Here is a 20,561-nt window from a genome sequence, read left to right as displayed (position 1 = left end):
CGGTTCTCCTCGGAAAAGGCCCACTTGGGTGCCTAGATCTGCAATTTTCGTGACTTAACAGTGATTTAAGGTTGCCGGCAGTCTGACGGCTACTAAGCCGTGATTTATGAACACGCGATTTACGAGGATTGAGTGCATACACACACAATTTGTGTGTGTGTGTGTGTGTGTGTGTGTGTGTGTGTGTGTGTGTTTGTAGATGAGTTCATGTACAGTATATACAGGTATACCTCGATATACAATACCCCTAGATGCAATACCCCGGCTTAGTGATGGTGGTAGAAATACCACCATACCCCGCCTAATGATGACCAAGCCCCACTTTAACGATGAGTTGTGATTTTTTTTCTCCGATTTTGATATTTTAGACTAAAATTTTGTTTAGGTTGACTTGTAAACTGTTTCTAGACTCAGATTAATATGTTTTGGTCATAGGTGAAGTGAACGCTGTCATTTTGGGGTACAGTTTACTAAGTTTGATTGGGGGGGAAACCAAGGGCTCAAAAATACATTCCTATATTTTACATGTTAAATCTACCCTGAAATACGATACACCGCCTAACAATGGGTTTTTACTTAATTCCATCATTAAACCCAGGTATACCTATTTATATGTATATACTGTATACATATATATATATATATATATATATATATATATATATATACTGTATGTATCATCCAATCCTATGTTGCCCCATGAGGAGCATTGAAACCTGGGGCTAGGCAAGTTGATCCTGACATTTAGGATGAGAGTGACGAGCCTCACTCATCCCTGAGTGGCAATACGATAGCAATAAACCCCAACCACCCCCTGGATATAAACCTTTACTGGCTCAATCTGATTGCAGTGCAATAATTACCCATTAAACCACCAGATGCTAAAATTTGGTTATATAGTTACCACCCAGCATAGTAAATGGTTTCCTGGAGTGCAGGAAACCATTTGGCTTGTCACTCAGTGTAGGGTCACCCACAAGCTGAATGAAGAGGAAAGAATGAAGGAAAGAAAGACAGAAGTGGGAGTGTACAGACACCCATGGGCAGAAGGACAAGGAAAGAATGAAGGAAAGAAAGACAGATGAGGATGGAAGGAAAGAAGGATGGAGGAGAGGAAAGGTCAGACACCTGAGCAGCACTGCATCAAGTGAGTGGATGGTGAGAGCCCCACCTTCATATATATATATATCTATATAAATAGACAGATAGATATAGATATATATATATATTATACAGATAGATAGATAGATATTTATATACATATATATATAATATATATAGAGAGATACACATACACACACACACACACACAAACACACACATTATATGAACAAACACAGACATATATATATATATATATATATATATATATATATATACACAGTGTACTGTATATATATTTATATATATGTATAGGGTATATACACTCGACCCTCGATTCTACTATGGGCAGTTGGTCCCAACATTTAAGATGAGAATGACCTGCCTCACTCATCCCTGGGTGGCATTACATGAGCAATCAACCCCAACCACCCCTTGGATATAAACCTTCACCGGATCAATCCGATTGGAGAGCAATAATTACCCACTAAACCACCAGGCGCCAAAATTTGGTTATATGGTTACCACCTAGCATAGTAAATGGTTTCCTGGTGCACAGGAAACCATTTGGCTTGTCACTCAGTGTAGAGTCACCCACAGGCATAAGGAAGTGGAAAGAGTGACGGAAATAAAAACAGAAAAGGGAGTGTCAAGTCACCTGTAGGCAGAAGGACAAGGAAAGAATGAAGGAAAGAACGACAGAAGAGAAAATGGAAGGAAAGAAGGATGGAGAGGAAAGGGCAGACACCCAGGAGCAGCACTACATCGAGTGAGTGGATGGTGAGCCCCCCCACCTACTATATATATATATATATATATATATAGGGTGTAACGCGACATATGACAAAAACTTACACCAATGATATGTCATGAAATTTTGAGTATATTTTGTTCTATAACATATACTCTCTGCGACCCCAGTTCAGTACCCAGCATTCGGCTTTTAAGTGTTAAAGTTTGGTGGGTAGCATTCACCATTGGGTGGGAGCTTCGCAGGGCGACGGGAGACAAGTATTATTAGCTCATACTGTACTGTACATAAAAATACCATTTCCTATCAGTACAAACAAGTTTTAATTAGAAACTTTACTTAGTCTATTGATTCTTTAACATCGTCATGCATTTCTGCAATTCTTTTGCACAAATCGACTGTAAATTAAGGATTAAATTCAAATTTTATGGCTTGTGAGGGAGAAGGGAGGGAGGAGAGGGAATGGTGTGTTGTTGCCAGTTACGTAATGTGTGGTTTGTAGGATATTGCTAGCAGCATTTTCGTAACACCCACAGCTCATTCAGTGGAAAAACGTTATTGTAATGGGAGATTAGCCTCACTTTAAGTCAGGAAGACTACTATTTATTACAATTTGTCTGCTGCAAGTAAACGTGGCGCCACTGGGTATCTCCACCTGTATTCCTCTCGGCAACACTGGCATTACCATCGCAGAATCCGTAAAAATAAACGATATCTGCATATTCTTGATTGCTGTACGTACGTGGCATGCTGTTTCATGAACCCAGTGAACAGCTGAACGCGGAGAACAGTATTTGAAGTGCATGCCTCGCCTGCAAATTTTCCCGTTCAAATGACACTGGACGCAGGGCTGCCAAGTCCTGATCATCAGTCTCGCTAGTTTTGTCATGAAAACTTGCTAGAATGTTGCTAGATAATAAACACTGCAAAACATCACTAGAAAATACGGTTAAATCTCTAGAATATCACCTAAAAATGGCAAAAAATATCCAAAATGTAGCTAGATACCATGTTGTCAGATGTTAAGTAGTGCCGTTAGGTAGAAGCAAAAAATAGGTCTAGATGCATAGTCGTTACATTGGCAATCCTGTGTCACTTTTCTCAAGTCAACATCATATGAAAGCATTGGTGTCACGTTTACTTGCAGCAGAAAAATTGTAATGAATAATAATATTACTCCTGACTTAGTGTGATGCTAGTCACTACCTATACTAATGTCTTTCCACTGAATGAGCTGTGAGTGTAATGATAATGCTGCTAGCAATATCCTACAAACCACACATTACATAACTGGCAACAACACACCAGCCCCTCTCCTCCCTCCCTTCTCCCTCACAAGCCATAAAATTTGAATTTTATCCTTAATTTACAGTCGATTTGTGCAAAAGAATTGCAGAAATGCATGACGATGTTAAAGAATCAATAGACTACGTAAAGTTTCTTCTTAAAACTCGTTTGTACTGATAGGAAATGGTATTCTTATGTACAGTACAGTATGAGCTAATAATACTCGTCTCCCGTCGCCCTGTGAAGCTCCCACCCAATGGCGCATGCTACCCACCAAACTTTAACACTTAAAAGCCGAATGCTGGGTACTGAACTGGGGTCGCAGAGAGTATATATTATAGAACAAAATATACTCAAAATTTCATGATAGATCATTGGTGTAAGTTTTTGTCATACGTCGCGTTCCACCCTGTATATATATATAGGATTATAGGGTATATACACCCGACCCTCGATTCTACAGACCCCGAATCAACAGATTAAGGAAGCAACAGACAATATCAGAGAATCACTCTAAACACTGGTCATTTGTCCATTATTTGAAAGTTCGTCATTTCTAACAACATACAGCATTTTCTTTACAGGTACAAAAATAAATGATAGTGTACCTGAACATAAAAAATTACTGTAACAGAGTACTGTACCTGACCCACATGACCCATGTTCCATACCACCTGCCATTGCCTGGCCTCAGTGTTGTGTATCGTTGCTGTGATGAGAAGCATTTATTTGCTTATTTCCTTGCACCTCACTTCCTCTCTGAACTCTGAGCATGTGGTTCCAAACTAACTTTAGCTAAGCCTAAGCACCCTGAACGTGCTATGAACAAAAGAAAAGCATTTACTTCAAAGGAAAATGTAAAATTGTTGGACGAAGTCACGTGTGTGTGGGAGCTTATATGCAAGCAATCAGACATGAAATGACTCGCGTGTGTTTACGATGTGGATAATTTCTTTGTAGGGGAAAAAAAAAAAGTTAATGATGAAGGAGCAGTAAAATTCATGTTTTCGCCTTGGGTGCAACGTGAAGGGGGGGAGGGAGGAAAGAAAAGCTTTGTGCCCAACCTTTGCCATGAACTAACAGTCTTTGGTAGAGAAAATTCGGCACTAATGGTATGTGAAGACACTACGTGTTGACGTACACAGTTAGGCAAGATCATTATGTGAGTTCATTTCTTGTGAATTACTGTACTGTCATACAAATTATACTGCTTGGCTGACTTGTTTATTATTCACAATTACTGCCTACATGTGTGTGTGAGAAGTGAGAAGTACGCAATCACTCCATGCTGACGACCTCAGTATAGTTTTTTTCCTTTACTGTTTATGACTAATGACAAAAACAGTCTCACACTTTTTTTTCTTTTTGAAAGGAGTGAGCCAAAAGTGATTCTTGGCGAAATATGAATGATTTTGGGCGGCGATTATTCACGTGATTAGGTCAGAAGTTTTAGCTCAAATGGTAATGAGGACTTTCAAGAGGCTTTGTAGCAATCCTTGGTGGTTACAATTTTTATGGGGAGTTTTAGGGGCAAAACTATTCAGTAAGGTTAGGTTAGAATGCACTGTGTCAAGTCAGCAAGATCGCAATGTAAACACACGTCTTGGATGTCTTACGGCAGACATTTGTAATAACCTATCTTTAAATATATTTTCAACGAAAAATGTGGGGCTCCAAGAACCAAACCCCCTATTTTACATGTAAATTTATATCATATTTTAGCGCGAAACTGATTTTGCATGAAGTTCTGCATGACCCATCTCGTGTTGTATGAACACTCTACTGTACACAATGAAGCAAGTCATAATATAATGGGTCCATAGAAGACAGGGTATTGTGAGGTAAAACTTGTCCTCGATAGTGTCGCTGCACCTCATCTTTGATACCACTTTATTTCTTTTGCTATTTTTCAAGTTTTAGGCTACTTTTTCCTTCATTTTCAAGCAGCGGACTTTTTCCAGCAACAGACACTCATCCCCTCCATTAATCCGTTGATTCAAGGGTCGACTGCATACATGTATATAAATATATATAAGATAACCAGCAATATTCATGTTAATACTGTATTATTAGACTATAACAAAACATTCTTCTGCTGATATGACTATGGAACCTAATAACTTATAACTCACTATGGTAGTAAATTTCACTGATCGAAGTACAATACCTACTTTAACATTACCTCTGTCCTGAATCCCTATACTTCTGAGAGGATAATAAAGGACTGAATGACAGACGTATTAATGGATCGATGGAAAAAAACAGTGAGGTTTCTATCTTTTAAGAAAATGTGATTAGTTTTGATAAGAATGAATCTATTTAACTGACTACTGAAAGTAAATACCTGTCCACTGTCATGGCTTCTTTTGCTTGTTCAATGGCACTGATCCAGCGCTCATATTTCTGGCCAGAGACCTTGTTAACATAAGGGAGTGTCCGAAGCAGATTCTCAATATGCACACGCTTGTATTTCTTCATCTCCTTTAGCTGTGCGAAAAAGAATGAGAAATAATGATCTTCACTACTGTAATATAAACACAATTCATGAGGAATAAAGTCAAAATAAAATAATTGACAATGTATATACTGTACTGCAGATCCACCTTTGATATGGAACCTAAGAGAGACCCACCTGTGATTTGAGCTCCAAGAGATATTCCTTAAGTTGGTCAAAACCCTGGAATGGTAGAACATTGCTTGGGGTGATCCAGTAGGTCATGGCATCATCGTTGAAGAACTGGACGTGGTAGAGACGCATCCCTCGCACCCTGTACCAGCTCTGGCTCACTGCACAAGATGAAATAATGATTTGTGGACTACAATAACCCATCCTCAGGTCCTACCTCCTGAGGAATAATACATGAGAAAGTAATTGGTACTGCTAACTTTTTTTTTCTCTCTTTGGAAGGCATGACCATAGGGGAAATGCACAGGGGAACATGCTACTAGAACATGCAGGACAGTGGGGTAAGCATGTATGGTTCCTGTGAGATACAACTGTCAACTAGTGCTGTAAATCGGCATGCAAAAGTTGAATAATATCGTTATCAGAATTGGCTGAGTAACGATGAAAAATACGTAAATATTTGCTTTACCCAATGATCCCAGACTCTAGCACTTATATCTCTACCATTTTAGGTATAAACTAATGCTGTAATAATGATTATTTTCATTGATACGGATGTATCCCACATCCTGTTGACTGTCTTAAATGGTAAAATGACTGAATTAAAACACAGGAAATATTTAGCTCAAAATATTTTTTCACTGTGGTTAGAATGAAGCTTGACAAAAATACCATGACAGCAGTCTTTCCGTCATGGAGCTGTGGCAGTCAACGTGTGTGTGTGTGTGTGTGTGTGTGTGTGTGTGTATGTGTGTGTGTCTCTCTCTCTATCTCTCCCCCCCACACACACACACAGAAACTGGTGGTGTTCCATTAGCGGTATGATTTTAAGCTTAATGTTTACTTTCGATGGTACAGTACAAGGGCTGTGAGCAAAAATGAGTTTTATTTTCTCTATTAATCTTCAATAAATTGTACACTATTAAAGGATACATACTATAACCTGTGGTGGGAAAAGGATGTAGAAGGCACAGATAAGGAGAAAAGAGGGCATTTCCAGGAATGAAAGAAAGTGGTAACAGAGAGGAATACTTGGCTGCCAAGCGTTGGGCTAGAAAAGAGGTTTACAGGACGAAGTCTGAGTCACAAAGACTTTAACTTGACAATGTACGGTATACTGCGTGGAAGGGAAGAATATGATATTTAAGGTGGCAAATCAGATGAAGAGGGAGAATAGTGATATCATTGGTGAGCAGTGTGTGAAGAATGATAAAAGATGGGTATTGGTGAACACTGGGGATATTACTGACACATGAAGAGAGCATTACAGCCAGTTGTTGAATGAAGAGTTTGACTGGGACAGGGAAGGTTTGGTGCCTGCAGATCCAGTGTTTGACCCTTGGCCTTTGACTGATACTGCTACTGTGTGCAGAGCATAGGCAGGATGCAAGTGAGGAAAGCAGATGTGTCTGGGTTGACTGTGAAAATGGTGAAAGCCTCAAGAGATACAGGAGTGAGATTTGTCACTGACCTGATAAATACAATTATATATGAGAGTGTTGTCCCAGATGACTGGCTGAAGAGTGCACTGTAAATTTGTACAAGGGGAAGGGTGATGCTCTGCAAGGAGGAAATTAATGAGACATAAAGCTTTTAGACCATTTAATGAAGGTAATGGAGAGAGTTCTAGAGGGTATGATTAGAGAAAGAGTGAATATTGCTGAGATGCAGTTTTGGTTTATGACTGGCAAAGGGACAACTGATGCCATATTCATAGTTCGACAGCTTCAAGAAAAATATAAAGAAAAGAAAAGAGAGTTCTAGAAGGTACGATTAGAGAAAGGGTGAATATTGTTGAGATGCAGTTTTGGTTTATGGCTGGCAAAGGGACCACTGATGCCATAATCATTGTTTGACAGTTCAGGAAAAATATATAGGAAAGAAAATGGAACTGTACAGTACTTTGTTTCTGATGATTTGGAGAAGGCCTTTGACAGTCACTACAGAGGTGATGATGTGGGCTTGGAATCGAAAAGTGGCTGGTTAGGGTGGTTATGGCAATGTATGTGGGTGCTCGCACCCAGGTAAGGGTGAATGGAGATTTGAGTGATGAGTTTTCCATGAATATTGGTGCACACCAGGGGTCAGTTTTGTGCCCCTTGTTAATCATGGTACCCGAGGCCCTCTCACGTCTTCAGAAATGGACTCCCATGGGAGATGATGTATGCTGATGATCTGGTGTTGCTTGCAGAGAAAGAAAGGGAGGGTGAGGAAAGATTTAGGATGTGGAGACATGGTTTGGGGCACAAGGGCACTATAGTAAATGCAGATAAAACAAAAGTGATGGTATCTAGGGCTGGGGGTGGTACTATAAAAGATGAAGCATGGCTATGTGTGACCTGCCACAAGGGCATGGGAAGTATTCCATTTTGTGCAGTGTCTGTGATATGTGGGTGCATAAGAGATGTAGTGGTATTAGAGGTAGACTACGAGATAATGCCGATTTCATGTGTGCAGTGTGTCGGGGAGAGCTGGTGGAGATTGTCATGCGTGAAAGGATTGAACTTGCTGGTGAGTCTCTTGAGTGTGTGGAAGAGTTTTGTTATTTGGAAGTCATGTTATGTGCTGGAGGTGGGGCTGGAGCTAGCTCTGTGGCTAGAGTGAGGTGTGGTTGGAAAAAGTTCAGAAAGCTGTTGCCTCTCCTGACCCTGAGATGGCTCTCCCTCCAAGCTAGAGGATCTTTGTATGCAGCATGTGTTAGGAGTTTAATACTGTATGGCTATGAGACCTGGTCAGTAAAGGAAGAGGATATTCAGTGGGTCAAACATCTATAACAATAAAGGCGAGTGTTTGTATGATTGTTATCTATAAACTCAGCTCCCTTACAGTCTACCTCCACATATGATACATATTCTGAATCAGCATGATCCAGGGAGTGTTGTGGTATATAATTTATTAAGATTAATTGTATGTTGAAAAGTTACATTAAGTGCATTGACCGAAGGCCCAATCAGCCCTCCGCAGGAGCTAGCCGAAAAAGTCCGCCAACAGGGCAGACCTTTTTGGTTAGTACAGAAATAACAATGATTAGGTGGATGTGCAGTGCATCCCTGAGTGTGAGACCTGGGGGAGCAAGGTTTACGATGGAAGAGTTGCGATGCAGGATGGAACTGGAGTGTACTGGTATTGTAATGAGGAGAGGTAGACTGAGATAGTCTGGGCATGTGGAGAGGATGGGGGATGATAATTGGGTGCAAAAAGTGAGAGATGCTGATGTTAGGGGCAGGGCTGCAAGAGGTAGACCAAAAAAAGACCTGGGATGAGGTCGTTAAGTGTGACCTCAGGAATAAGAGACTAAACAGGGATGCTGCCAGAGATCGGGCAGCAAGGAAAGCCCCCATTAGGTGACCAAGACCAACGCATGCAAGCATGTTGGAGCTTTCAAAAATGAAACTAAATTAATTATTGCTGCCTTTTTTTTATGGACTGTAATGCTAAACTTGGTTGTTACTTGTGAATCTAATTGTTTAGCTAACATGAAAAAATGCTGGTACTTAAAAAAAAAATACCTGTATTAATAAATTATGTCACATCAACATTTAACAATTCCTTTAGCTTTTATATCTGGACTTCTACTTTAACCCGCCCTGCCCCGGAGACGTGAATTCACGTCCTCACATGATGTGCACTCATATCCCGGAGACGTAAATTAACGAGGCAACATTGCAAGGTCCCTAATTTGCACAATTTTCAATTTTCGCGAGTGATTTTTGGCACGTGTACACTGGACACCTTCCTCTACAAGATGCCAGGCAGGGACAATGCCTTACCCAGCATGACCTCCTCCCCCCCCTGCATGACCTTTTCTCAGCAATTCACCTGTTATCAGTGACCTGGCCAGTAAAGCCATGTCATGCCACGGTACGAAATTCAGGGCCAGAGTGATTCCCCGATCGATGACAATGTGGAGGACAAACATTAGAGGAAGAAAGAGTCAGAAATGATCAGGTAATGTGGCAAAAAAAGGTCAGGAATGGTGATGAGTCAGTGAGTGAAACAAAGCTTATAATGCCTATATTACCGTTTGAAAATCAGTATACTCTCGTACAACATATAAATTCGTACCAAATAAATAAATAAATACCATTTATGAGTGGTGTGGAATAGTTATCCTCCCATAGAACTCGTTTTCTTTGCAGCCAGCCTAATAGAAAACCCTGTAAGGTAAGGAGGTACTCCTACCTGGATCGAGTATTTTAAACCTCAGGTGAGCGATTTCTCTATGAATTTTCGATGTTTCTCACCAAAAGCGGATGTTTGAGGTAAAAAAAAAAAAAAAAAAGGTCCAAAAGTGTCGGGACTGGGGCGTACCACTGCCCAGAAAACGTCAGGATGGGGGGGTTAAAGAAGCTATAAAATGATAGTTGCACTATACCTTTGTATATTAAGACACCACCCGTACGAACTGGCGCAAAAGAGGTGGCACAAGGCCGCCGGGTGTTAGTACGAACCACAATCATTTTCATAGCAGAGTTTTGAAGTGACCACCATTTGATCTCGTCACCAAAGGTTCAAGGGTGACTCCTCCCACCCATGGCATGCATACCTCAGCTGTCTCTGTGAATCTGCCAGGTGTAGGACGATTTTTTCTTAAACCTCTTGTCTGATTCCGTTCCCACCTCACATGGACACCTTGCTTCATCCACCCCTGCCATGCCACTTTCCAAGGATACTAGGAAAGGACTCAGTGATAGTGCCATAGGGTGTGCTTTGGATGCCACAATGTCTAGGTCATCTAGTAATGGAGTAGTTATGTTGAAAGCGATGCCAAAATCAGGGCTGTGCGCAAACACACAAACACATCTGGCTTTGCACGCCATAAATTACTGTCTCCATCACATTCTTACTCATCAACGCGACAACCTCCAGACCTGGGGATACGGCTGAGTTGTCTAAACTGTGGCAATATGGTTCTGGACCACTGCTGTGTTTTAGAAATTCCACAGTTTATAAATAACATAACTTATGGGAAAAATTACAATTGGTTCTGGTCTCTCGACCATGCTGCCACATATCACCCTACCTACACCCAACTAGTCACCAGTGAACACTAACACACTCTCAAATAATTATTCAATGCAAGTATTACTGGGAATAAAGAATACTAAACACTAAATAAACAATATTAAAGGGTCTTACCTGACTCCGAAACACGACAATGCTTAAGTGGAAGGGGTGGGGGTGGGGGTTCCAAGGCTAGAGGCAAACTAGGGCCTCTCAGCACGAGGCGAGTGTGGTGGTGCAGGAATAAACAATGGACTGAATGGAGGGAAAAGTGCGTGCACTTGCCGTCAGGGAAGGATTATGTTTGGCTTGTCATTGCTTGTCATGCTTGCCTGTGAACGGCTGATGGCCGCTGTTTGCGGAACTGACGCGTGCCATGGAAATCCCACTGGAAATGCGCCACTTTGGTGCCAAAAGACAGCACTTTAAACATATAACCACAGTTCACGCTACTTTCGGTTCTGAGCAGAACCACATCGTGGACTAGAAAACCGTGGATTAGAAACACACGCTTTATGCAACTCGACTGTACTTTCTTTCACAAGAAGAAGAGTTGATAAGTAATATGGTCTTTAATTTGTTTCCCTAACTGCCATAGTTTCCATAATATTAAGGTTTGAAAACGGGCTAGTTTTAGAAAAATGCCCATAGTGAAAGAACGACCGCACTATAAACAGCCAGGCATGGAGGGGTTAATACTCATAAGTAACATCAGTCAGTTTTCAAAATTCAACCGACAAACTGACACTGTAATTAATATGCAAACTGCTGAATTTAATGAATTCTAAGCATTTTCTCACAAATAATTATTCATCACAAATGTTTTTCTTTGCACATAAAAAAGGAGATGGTGGGGGAGTCTCCTGCTCCTATCTCTTGTCTTTCATTACATCTAACTTAACCTAACCTAATTTAATCTACCTTAACCTAACCTAATTAAATGTAGCCTCAACATAGATTCTATTACAGATGGAGCTACAAGCTAAACAACCCCCACTCCCACTCTTTACCTACTTAGTACTAAAAAGTGCATTTGCAATGGATGCACATTTAAAAAAAAAAAAAAAAAAAAAAAAAAAAAACGCATAAACTACATGACGAACATAAGAATTTCACTCTTACCTTAGTTGGGTGTATTTCCGAAATACTTGTAGATCTACAATAAACATTTTCTAAGTTCCCGTGACCCCGAGTCCACTTGATGATGGTCTAGTGAGACCTGGCAACTCATAATTGACCGTATGGCATCCCTAGACTTGATGAGCAGTGTGTCTGCACAGCGGTTTTGTCATTAGATGTGGCGGTTGGTTCAGACACTTTTGAAGTAGCTTAACTATAGAGGGAACTATTGTTTTCTTATTTTTATGGTTTTTCACACGTAAATTCCTAAATATTTGGTATTTAGAGACAAGTTACCTACACACAGCGGTGTGTAGTGTGTCTGTGCTCCACACAAAAGTGAGGAAAGACAAAATATGAATGTGCTCAGTGTGATGTGACTCTCAGTCTCATTCTATGTATTGTGCAGTACCACACACTTCAACAGTTCTACAAGGTGGTGAGACATTGTAAATAGTGTACATAGCAATGATCTGCATAATGCCAATGAAAAAAGAAAAACATGAAAACAGGGAAAAATTTTGTGGAGATAGCAACCATGTGTGGCAGCAGGAGTATAGCTTTGCCACATAGTGAGTGTAAGCAACTTTCTGTACTTACTGTATAAAATCATATTATGGCACCTGGTGGTTTAGTGGGTAATTAAGGTGCTCCAATCAGACTGAGCCTCTGTAGGTTTATATCCAAGCAGTGGTTAGGGTTTACTGATCACATAATGCCACTCAGGAATGAGTGAGGCTGGTCACTCTCATCTTAAATGTCAGGACCAACTTGCAAGCCCTGGGTTCCTACACTCCTCATGGGGTGACACAGGATTGGATGATGGATGGATGGATGGATAAGTAGAGTACTAAATAAGTATATTAAGGTGAATTAGTGATAAACAAACTTGCAAAGTGTCTGCCCATATAAGTGACGAAACATCGGTGACAACATTACATGTGGCACCATCGCGCCCTCACAGCTGACGAGGGGAGATTTCTAAATGTCACAGCCACACGCGTGAGAGGATTCCCTGCCCATGAGCCATTTAAATCAGTGAGTATGGTATTTCTATGAGGGCATGCCTGTTTTTTGTACCAAAAGGGACCTTTGGGGGGAGGGAGGATTACAGTGCTTTTGGTCGACCTGGAAAAGTTAACTTTGGTATATTTAGGCTGACCAGTAACAGGTTAAGTAGCACCTTCTACAGTTTTTATCTTTGATAATTAGGCAAAGACTTTTGTCACATTATGAAATATTTCCATCATCATTGCTAAGCAATGGATGGGTGGCCACTTGGCTCATCTTCTGCCACTGCTAATAAAACAAAAAGGGGGAGGGAAGACAATCAGTACAAATGTGGGAGGAAGAATGAGGCAGGCACGCTCTCAACTGACTGAAATAAATGGCGTGGCACTCGGCCACTGGCTGCAGTTTCTGCTCGTGTCATTACCTCATTGTTGCATGGAAGTGCAGCAGGGAAATTGTCTTGAATTCTCTATTCATTTTCAATTTTAGGGCCAATTCCATGGTGCTTTTGTGGTAAAGGCTTTGCCAAGGGAAAATATAAATCCTAATGCCTTTGATGCAAGTGTTAACTAAAATTCAACCTACCAATCACCTCTACACACAGCACCTCAATTACAGTAATAACCTGATCAAGCTCACACACTACATGCTACAATATAATAATGATCCCATGAATAATTATTCAATGAATGTATAGTTCACATCAATGAGTGATCTGCTGAGAGCTTCCCCTACTTGTATACCCAATTTCTAAATGCTGCCCAATCCACTGACACAGCTAAGGATGATGATGATCCATATACACATACTGTAATGGAGACTTATTGGCAGCATATTTTTTACTTCAGACATACAGTAAAACCTCATTATATAGTATTTCATTAATTTAAGATGGAACCAGTTTGATAAAAACAGGTCTGAAATAATTACTTCTCTGTCAGTATCTTTATGGACTGCAGTCTGACATGGCTGAAAATAGTCCAATGCAATCACTTGAATGTAAGACACTACACAATAAAGTATGGACAGCTACTTAGACAAAGACAAATAAAATATTAAAATACAATGTTGAATCCACCGACTTAAAATGCAGAAAGAAATTAAATGCTATTTAAGGAAACTTAATAAAACATATATTTTTAAAAATTATACTGTTTTCAATTACTCACAACTTTCTTCAGTTATACTGGACTGGGACTGACATATGAGAAGCAGTAGGGTCAAGGTTATCTGATGAAAGCTGATCAACATGGTGAGGTTTTACTGTAAATATAAACTTCTGAGGGGAAATGCGAAGCGTTGGGATAGAGAAGAGCGAAGCACTGAATGTGATGACTTACAGTACTCACAAGTAACTCTGCTATACTCTCCAATAACAGGGTCATAGGAGATCATGGCAGGCCAGAGTGGGTTTCCACGTACATGAACCCACACCAGATCTCCAACCATATATTCACATGGGTGCTCCTTCTCCAAAGCTCCCACATCCACATTCTGTGCTGCCTCCTTCAAATAAATGCATATACAGCATTAGTAAGAGGTTTTACTTTATTATAACAAAGAATCACAAATGAGCTTAATTCAAAAGGTGCAGCAGTACTGGGAGGGGGGGGAGGAATCTTTCAAACCCAAGTACAAACTGTAGCTCATAACCATAAATGAATTCTCCATTTCATGTTTATAAGTCAATATGTAAGATAATGAAGTTTACAATGGTATAAGAATCTTAGCTTGAGTTCTGACTATTTGTGGCTAACTTACATGTTTAAGGTATCAGTTACCAAGGTTGTAGGCAAATATTTCTTGATATTACTAAAGTATCTCCAATGGCTGCTGGCGGAAAACCACCTCCTACTAACACTGATTTAAGACTAAAATATGGCTTAAATAACAATACCTCATCAACACTTGAATTGAGAAATGCTCCACTCTGCCTCAATTGTTCCTGGTTCAACTTCTGTCGCTTATCTTCATTTGAAATGTCCATAAGCTGAGGTTTGCGAATAACTCTGCCTGACTTCGTTATGGGCTGTAAAAATACACACAATTATTTATCATTAACTACATCATAATAACGATATTTCCAGTAAACTACAGTATTTAATTCAAACACCAGATTATTGACGATAAAATATTTTCATTCTATCTATCTATAGCCAGACGCCCTAATCCCGCAAAGGGTGGCCGCAGACAAAACGCCTCCAAGTCGCTCTGTCACCCACCATTTGACTACCCCCCCTCAATCCCCCTCCATCATATACCTCTCAACTCCATCCCTCCACCTCATCCTCAGTCTACCCCTCCCTCTCCCTCCCTCCACCTCATATACACCCTCTTAGTGCAGTCTGGTTCATTCTCCGATCTCTCCACAGACAAACCACCTCAGTGTATTTCTCTTTATTTTCTCAACAACATCCACAGGTGAGCCCCACAACGTTCCTTCACTTCTAGTGTCAAACCTGTCCCTCCATGTCACTCCACATGCTCCTCTCAAGTAACTCATTTCCACTGCTCTCACCTTGACTTGATCACCTCTGCAAGGCTGGTGCTACAGCCTCGCTTCCATACGTACAGAGTAGGGATCACAATACTATCATGCAGTGGCCTTCCTGAACTTCCATTCAGTCACCTCCCATTTCTCATCATTGCTTTCAGTGAACCAACAACCTTCCTGCCCTGTATCCCATTATAACCCACTTCATCCCCCAACGTGCCATACTCTTACTCATTCACACTCACCCAAGTATTTGAATGACTCACATTCTATATCCTCACCATCCAACCTCACTGCATTCATCCAGCTCATTCCCAAACACTCTCTCTCTCACTCCTGTTATTATATTACATATGCTACAGATTCCTCTTTCACCTGTCTCAAACTTGAACTTGATGTCACCAAAATCTCGAGCTGACACATTCGTAATCTATCATTCACTCAACATCTCATTCATCAACAAACAGCAACTCTTCCAAATTGCATCTTCCTCATTCCATTAGAGCCACCCCAACATCCACTGCCCTACCTTGCACCCTCCTTTACAACCCCATCCATGTATATATTAAACAGCAATGGAGACATCACACAACCCTGTTTCAGTCCCACACTGTGCTATCATGGCATATCTCACTCACTCTTGAACACATTCACCACTTCCCTAGCTCCTTGCTCATACTCATTCACAGCCTCTCAACAAAATCCCCTCCGAATCTGCCCATATATTCTTTGGGCCCTGGACAGGTATTGGGCCATCCAAGGCTCTCCAAAACGTCTGCCATAATTAAATGATTTTAGATGGGAACATCTGGGGGACACTTAACCCGGCTAAAAACCCCGGTTATATGGTTACCTCCCTGTGTAATAAATGGTTTCCTGGGTACAGGATACCATTTGGCTTGTCAGTGTAGAGACCATAAGGCATCCCTACACTAAATCCCCCTTGTTCTTCTCCAATTAGCTCCTCAGTCACATGCCTAACCCTATCAATAAGTATTCTACCATATATTTTTCCAGTTACACTAAGAAGGCAAATACCCCTATGGTTACCACATACTTCTCTCTCCCCTTTTCCTTTATATAAAGGAACAATTATACCAGATTTCCAGTCCTCTGGAACCCTTCCCTCTTCCCACGCCAATCTACACACCTTCCATATCCACTCCACAGCAATCTCACCCCCATACCTCAGCATTTTACCACACGCTCCATCAATTCCTGGGGCCTTTCCCACCTTGATCTTCTTCATTGCTTCCACTACTTCCGCCCTACTGATCTCTTCCTCCCTCCACTCATCTCTTCTTCTCCCAGCCATTCCCCAACCACTTATACTCACACTGCTGTCACTCTCTACATTCAACAAATCCTCAAAGTGCTCCTTCCATCTCCTCAATTTCTCTCTCCTCACCAACAATCAATTATTCCTATCTTTCACTCCCCTACTATTTCCCCTTTCACACTGCCTTACCTTCTTTATCTCCTTCCATAACAATATCCTACTCTCCCTCCATTTCACACTCAGATTCCTCCCAAATTCTTCATCCACTTTCTTCTTACTCTCCTTCATCAGTCTCTTCACCTCCCTTCTCCTGCTCACATATACCTCTCTCTTCTCTCTCTCATCTCCTCCCCTACCTCTACTTGCTAGCCATTCACTAAATGCCTTCTTTTCTTTTGTTCTACAGCTCGTTTCACCTCATCATTCCACCATGCTGTCCCTTGCACACCCTTGCATCTCCTCCTCACTCCACAAACCACCTCACACGCTGCGCCAATCTCTTCCGTGAATATCTTGCATACGTCTTCCACCCCTTCCATCTGCTCTAACTCATACCTTCCCAATCTTTCTTCTGCTTTGCTCTTATACTCTGCCATTTTCTCACTATCTTGCAAATTCTCCACTCTTCTCACAGGAACTGTTTCCTCCTGCCTTCCCCTTCGTCTCCTCAACCATTTTCTTTGCAGCTTTACCTTGGCCATCGCTAAGTGATGGTCGAGACTCCATTCCCCCACCCTCTCCACACTCTTGCATCCAACACTTGTCTTCTCATTCACTCATCCACACACACACATAGTCTATCATTGCCTTTCGTTCAACAAGTTCAACATCCATCCTCCTCATTACTCTCCATGTATACCTGTGGATCATCTTATGACGAAAGTATGTGTTAGCTATTGCCAACCCCTTACCAGCACAGACGTCCACCAAAGCACTACCATTCCCATTTTCTTCAGCTGGCACACCCCACTGACCAACCACTCCATACACTCGTACATTCCCAACTTTGCCATTCATGTCTCCAATCAAAAGCACTCTCTCGCTCCTCTCAAATTTGTCCATAAATGCTTCTACACTCACCCAAAACTCATCTTTCACTCCTGCCACTCGGTCCTCTGTCGGCGCATACGCACATATAATTGCCCACGCTTGTATACCTACTTTCATCCTCATCCATACAATCCTTGCACCCACTGTTCCATACTCTCTTATATTCTCCTTCCACTTCTTGCATATCACCAGACATACTCCCTCTCTTGCCCTCTCATTCTCATTAACTCCCGCACATATACCTAACCCATATTCCCACTCTCTCACCCTTTCACCTTTCCATTTAGATTCAGTCAATCCACATATATCCACTCTTGCATCCTCATGCACCTGAACAATCTCTCTCTCTTTCATTTCATCATTCACTCCTCTCACATTCCATGTCCCCACCCTCAGAATGTCTTTTGTCCGTTCCTTAGTCATCAACGTTTGGTCTGTCCTGGTCTGAGGCACTTTATTTGCTTGTTTAGTTAGTTCCTTTTACGGGGTGGGGCACTAACCCACCACCAAATTGTAACTCTTTCAATCTGATGATATACTTCCTAATTTATTTATTTTTTTAATCACTTTTTGAACTGAAAGGATTATACAGATGTTGCCTTCATTAACCACTTCACTACCAAGAGATTCCTCCTTTGATGAAGAAAATAATTTAGTGTCAGCTTGATTACAATGAAAAACACTATACATTATTATGTTCACGGGGTTAGTACCTAAAAGAGATTATACCTGGTTCAGGACAGACTTAATATTTAAGGAGCTAAAAGAATTATCTAAAGCAATTATAACATACCTCACTCTCTGGTGGTTTGGATTGACTTGTGTCAGATGTAGGTACTTCAGATGGGTCCGAGCTCTCTTGATCTTCCTTCTGAGAATCCTGTGAATCAGAAGACACAATACTTGACTCCGACACTTCTGACTCCATAATTTTTCTGGCTCGTGTTTGTCGGCGCACTAGGGGTGGGGAAACAGTGACCTCTCGTAATGCCTGCTTTATCTTGTCCACATCTGACTGGCCACGCAGCAGCCTATCAGATGTACCAGGGAACCTTCGGCCTCTAACTTTTGATCTTGATTTCTTGTACCTCCTAGCTCTTTTATTCATGGTTTCCTTGTCTTCAGTTTCTGTCACCTCCACTGCTGAACTTCTCTCTTCTGTAACTCCCATCAAGTCCAAACTCGGAACACGTGAATCAGTATCTGCTAGCTCCTTGACAGAGGTACCAAGTGATGGAAGGATGCTTGCTTTATGCACTGCTGCCTCTGTATCAAGACCAATACTCTTAAGGCAATTCCCAGCTGCTCCACGAACACCTTTGCCCTCTTTAACATCATTATTTTGTACTGATACACCAGAGTCTTTGGCTTCCCATATTTGTACTTTGCTTGAAGAATTATCTCCTGTTTCTCTAACAACTTCATGAGTATCAAATCTTTCATACCCATTTTCGGAGAAGCTGGTTATACTATCAACTGACTCACTTCCTCTCATTGCATCTAGTGAGGTACCAGAAAGTTTTCCTTTCTGTTCAGGGCTTGAGTTCTTTGAAGTTAAACCCTTCCCTTTTTTTGGACTACCTGAGGTAATTTTCCTTAACTCATTAAAATTAATGGTTCCAAAGAAGAATCCATCCTCTATTTTCCGTTTTCGTGTCCTGCCATAGCGACTGGTGGCTGCGGTCATAAACTCTTCCTTGAATGCCTGCTTCAGCTCTTTGTCGGACACAACTGTGCCCTCTGCATTCTCACCCAGAACTCTTGTCTTTTGTTTGAATGTCTTCACTTCCCCATTGCAAACTGGTACACTGTCTGGTAAGGTCTCCCTTGGGCAAGGCATTTTTTTCATTTTAGCTTGTTCATTGAATTCTGAAGATATGGTATCTGCTTTACTAATTACACCTCCAACTTCGGAAGGGTCAACCCCCACAGAACTAACTTCTGGGCTATGGTATGTAGTAGTAAGGTTGCCATATTCATCAAAGCATAAGATGGGCTTTGCATGAATGGACTCACTGCAATTTGAAGGGACAGAAGCTGGTACATCTGTACCTCTATAGCCAAGATTTATTCTTTTGTTCTCCATCTTCTCTTCCTCATCTTCACTCACAGCAGATGAAGTGTCTTCACTACTGCTGTGCCACTGCTCATCAGGACTAGTACCATCATCATTACTGCTGTCCCAAATCTGCTTACCTTTCTGCTGAGGGATATGGCTATCTAAACAACCTGCTGTTTCAAGCCAATTACCTTCATCACTTGTAATACCTTCTCTGTTCTTCACTGAATGAAGTTTTCTCTTAGTACCAGGGTACTTGGCTTCAAAGTCTGTGCTGTACTTTGTTTCATCTTCAGTGCTATCTCTGGGTTCCTCTTCATCTCCACTAAAATCCTCTGCACTGTATTTGGCATCTAAGCTGAACCTGTCCTCATCGGTACTGTCCTTATCCTCCCCCTCAGAACACACACCATCAGCAGCAGCAGCTACAGGGCCATCATGATCCTGCAGCCAGGCCATCCCTACATCAGCCTCACCATACTCATCTGCAACATTAGTCCCACCTTTGTTAAGCCAACTCCCAACTACATTTTCCCTTAGGGCTTTCTCTTCATCATCATCCTGTTTATTCACATCCTGCACAATACCACTGGCATCAGAATCCTGCGACATACTCGCTAATGCTCTTGGCACTTCAGAAGGGAGATAGAGGTTGTCATATCCCATGACATATCCCTGGGAAACATCGTCCATCAGGACCTCACAAGCTATCTTGTGATCCTGTGGGAAAAAATAAAAACGAAGTTAATCAAACATCTTCAATATTATTATTACACACTA

General features: G+C 41.3%; 1 protein-coding gene across 1 annotated transcript in view; it reads right to left on the bottom strand.

The window, feature by feature from the left end:
- NSD (Nuclear receptor binding SET domain protein) overlaps positions 1-20,561 on the bottom strand; it is a 92,422-nt gene that overhangs the window by 63,358 nt on the left and 8,503 nt on the right. The window contains exons 2-6 of the mRNA XM_080286137.1: positions 18,516-20,501; positions 14,797-14,928; positions 14,240-14,405; positions 5,772-5,926; positions 5,484-5,626 (exon numbers count right to left, since the gene is read on the bottom strand). Of these exons, the coding sequence (XP_080142263.1) occupies positions 5,484-5,626; positions 5,772-5,926; positions 14,240-14,405; positions 14,797-14,928; positions 18,516-20,474 (2,555 nt within the window). The 5' untranslated portion in view covers positions 20,475-20,501. The remainder of the gene's footprint in view (positions 1-5,483; positions 5,627-5,771; positions 5,927-14,239; positions 14,406-14,796; positions 14,929-18,515; positions 20,502-20,561) is intronic.

Source organism: Coenobita brevimanus, chromosome 110 (assembly GCF_032717465.1).
Source record: "Coenobita brevimanus isolate Jiangsu-jjx chromosome 110, ASM3271746v2, whole genome shotgun sequence".
Taxonomy (NCBI): Eukaryota; Metazoa; Arthropoda; class Malacostraca; order Decapoda; family Coenobitidae; genus Coenobita; species Coenobita brevimanus.
This window is presented reverse-complemented; position numbering and strand designations above follow the sequence as displayed.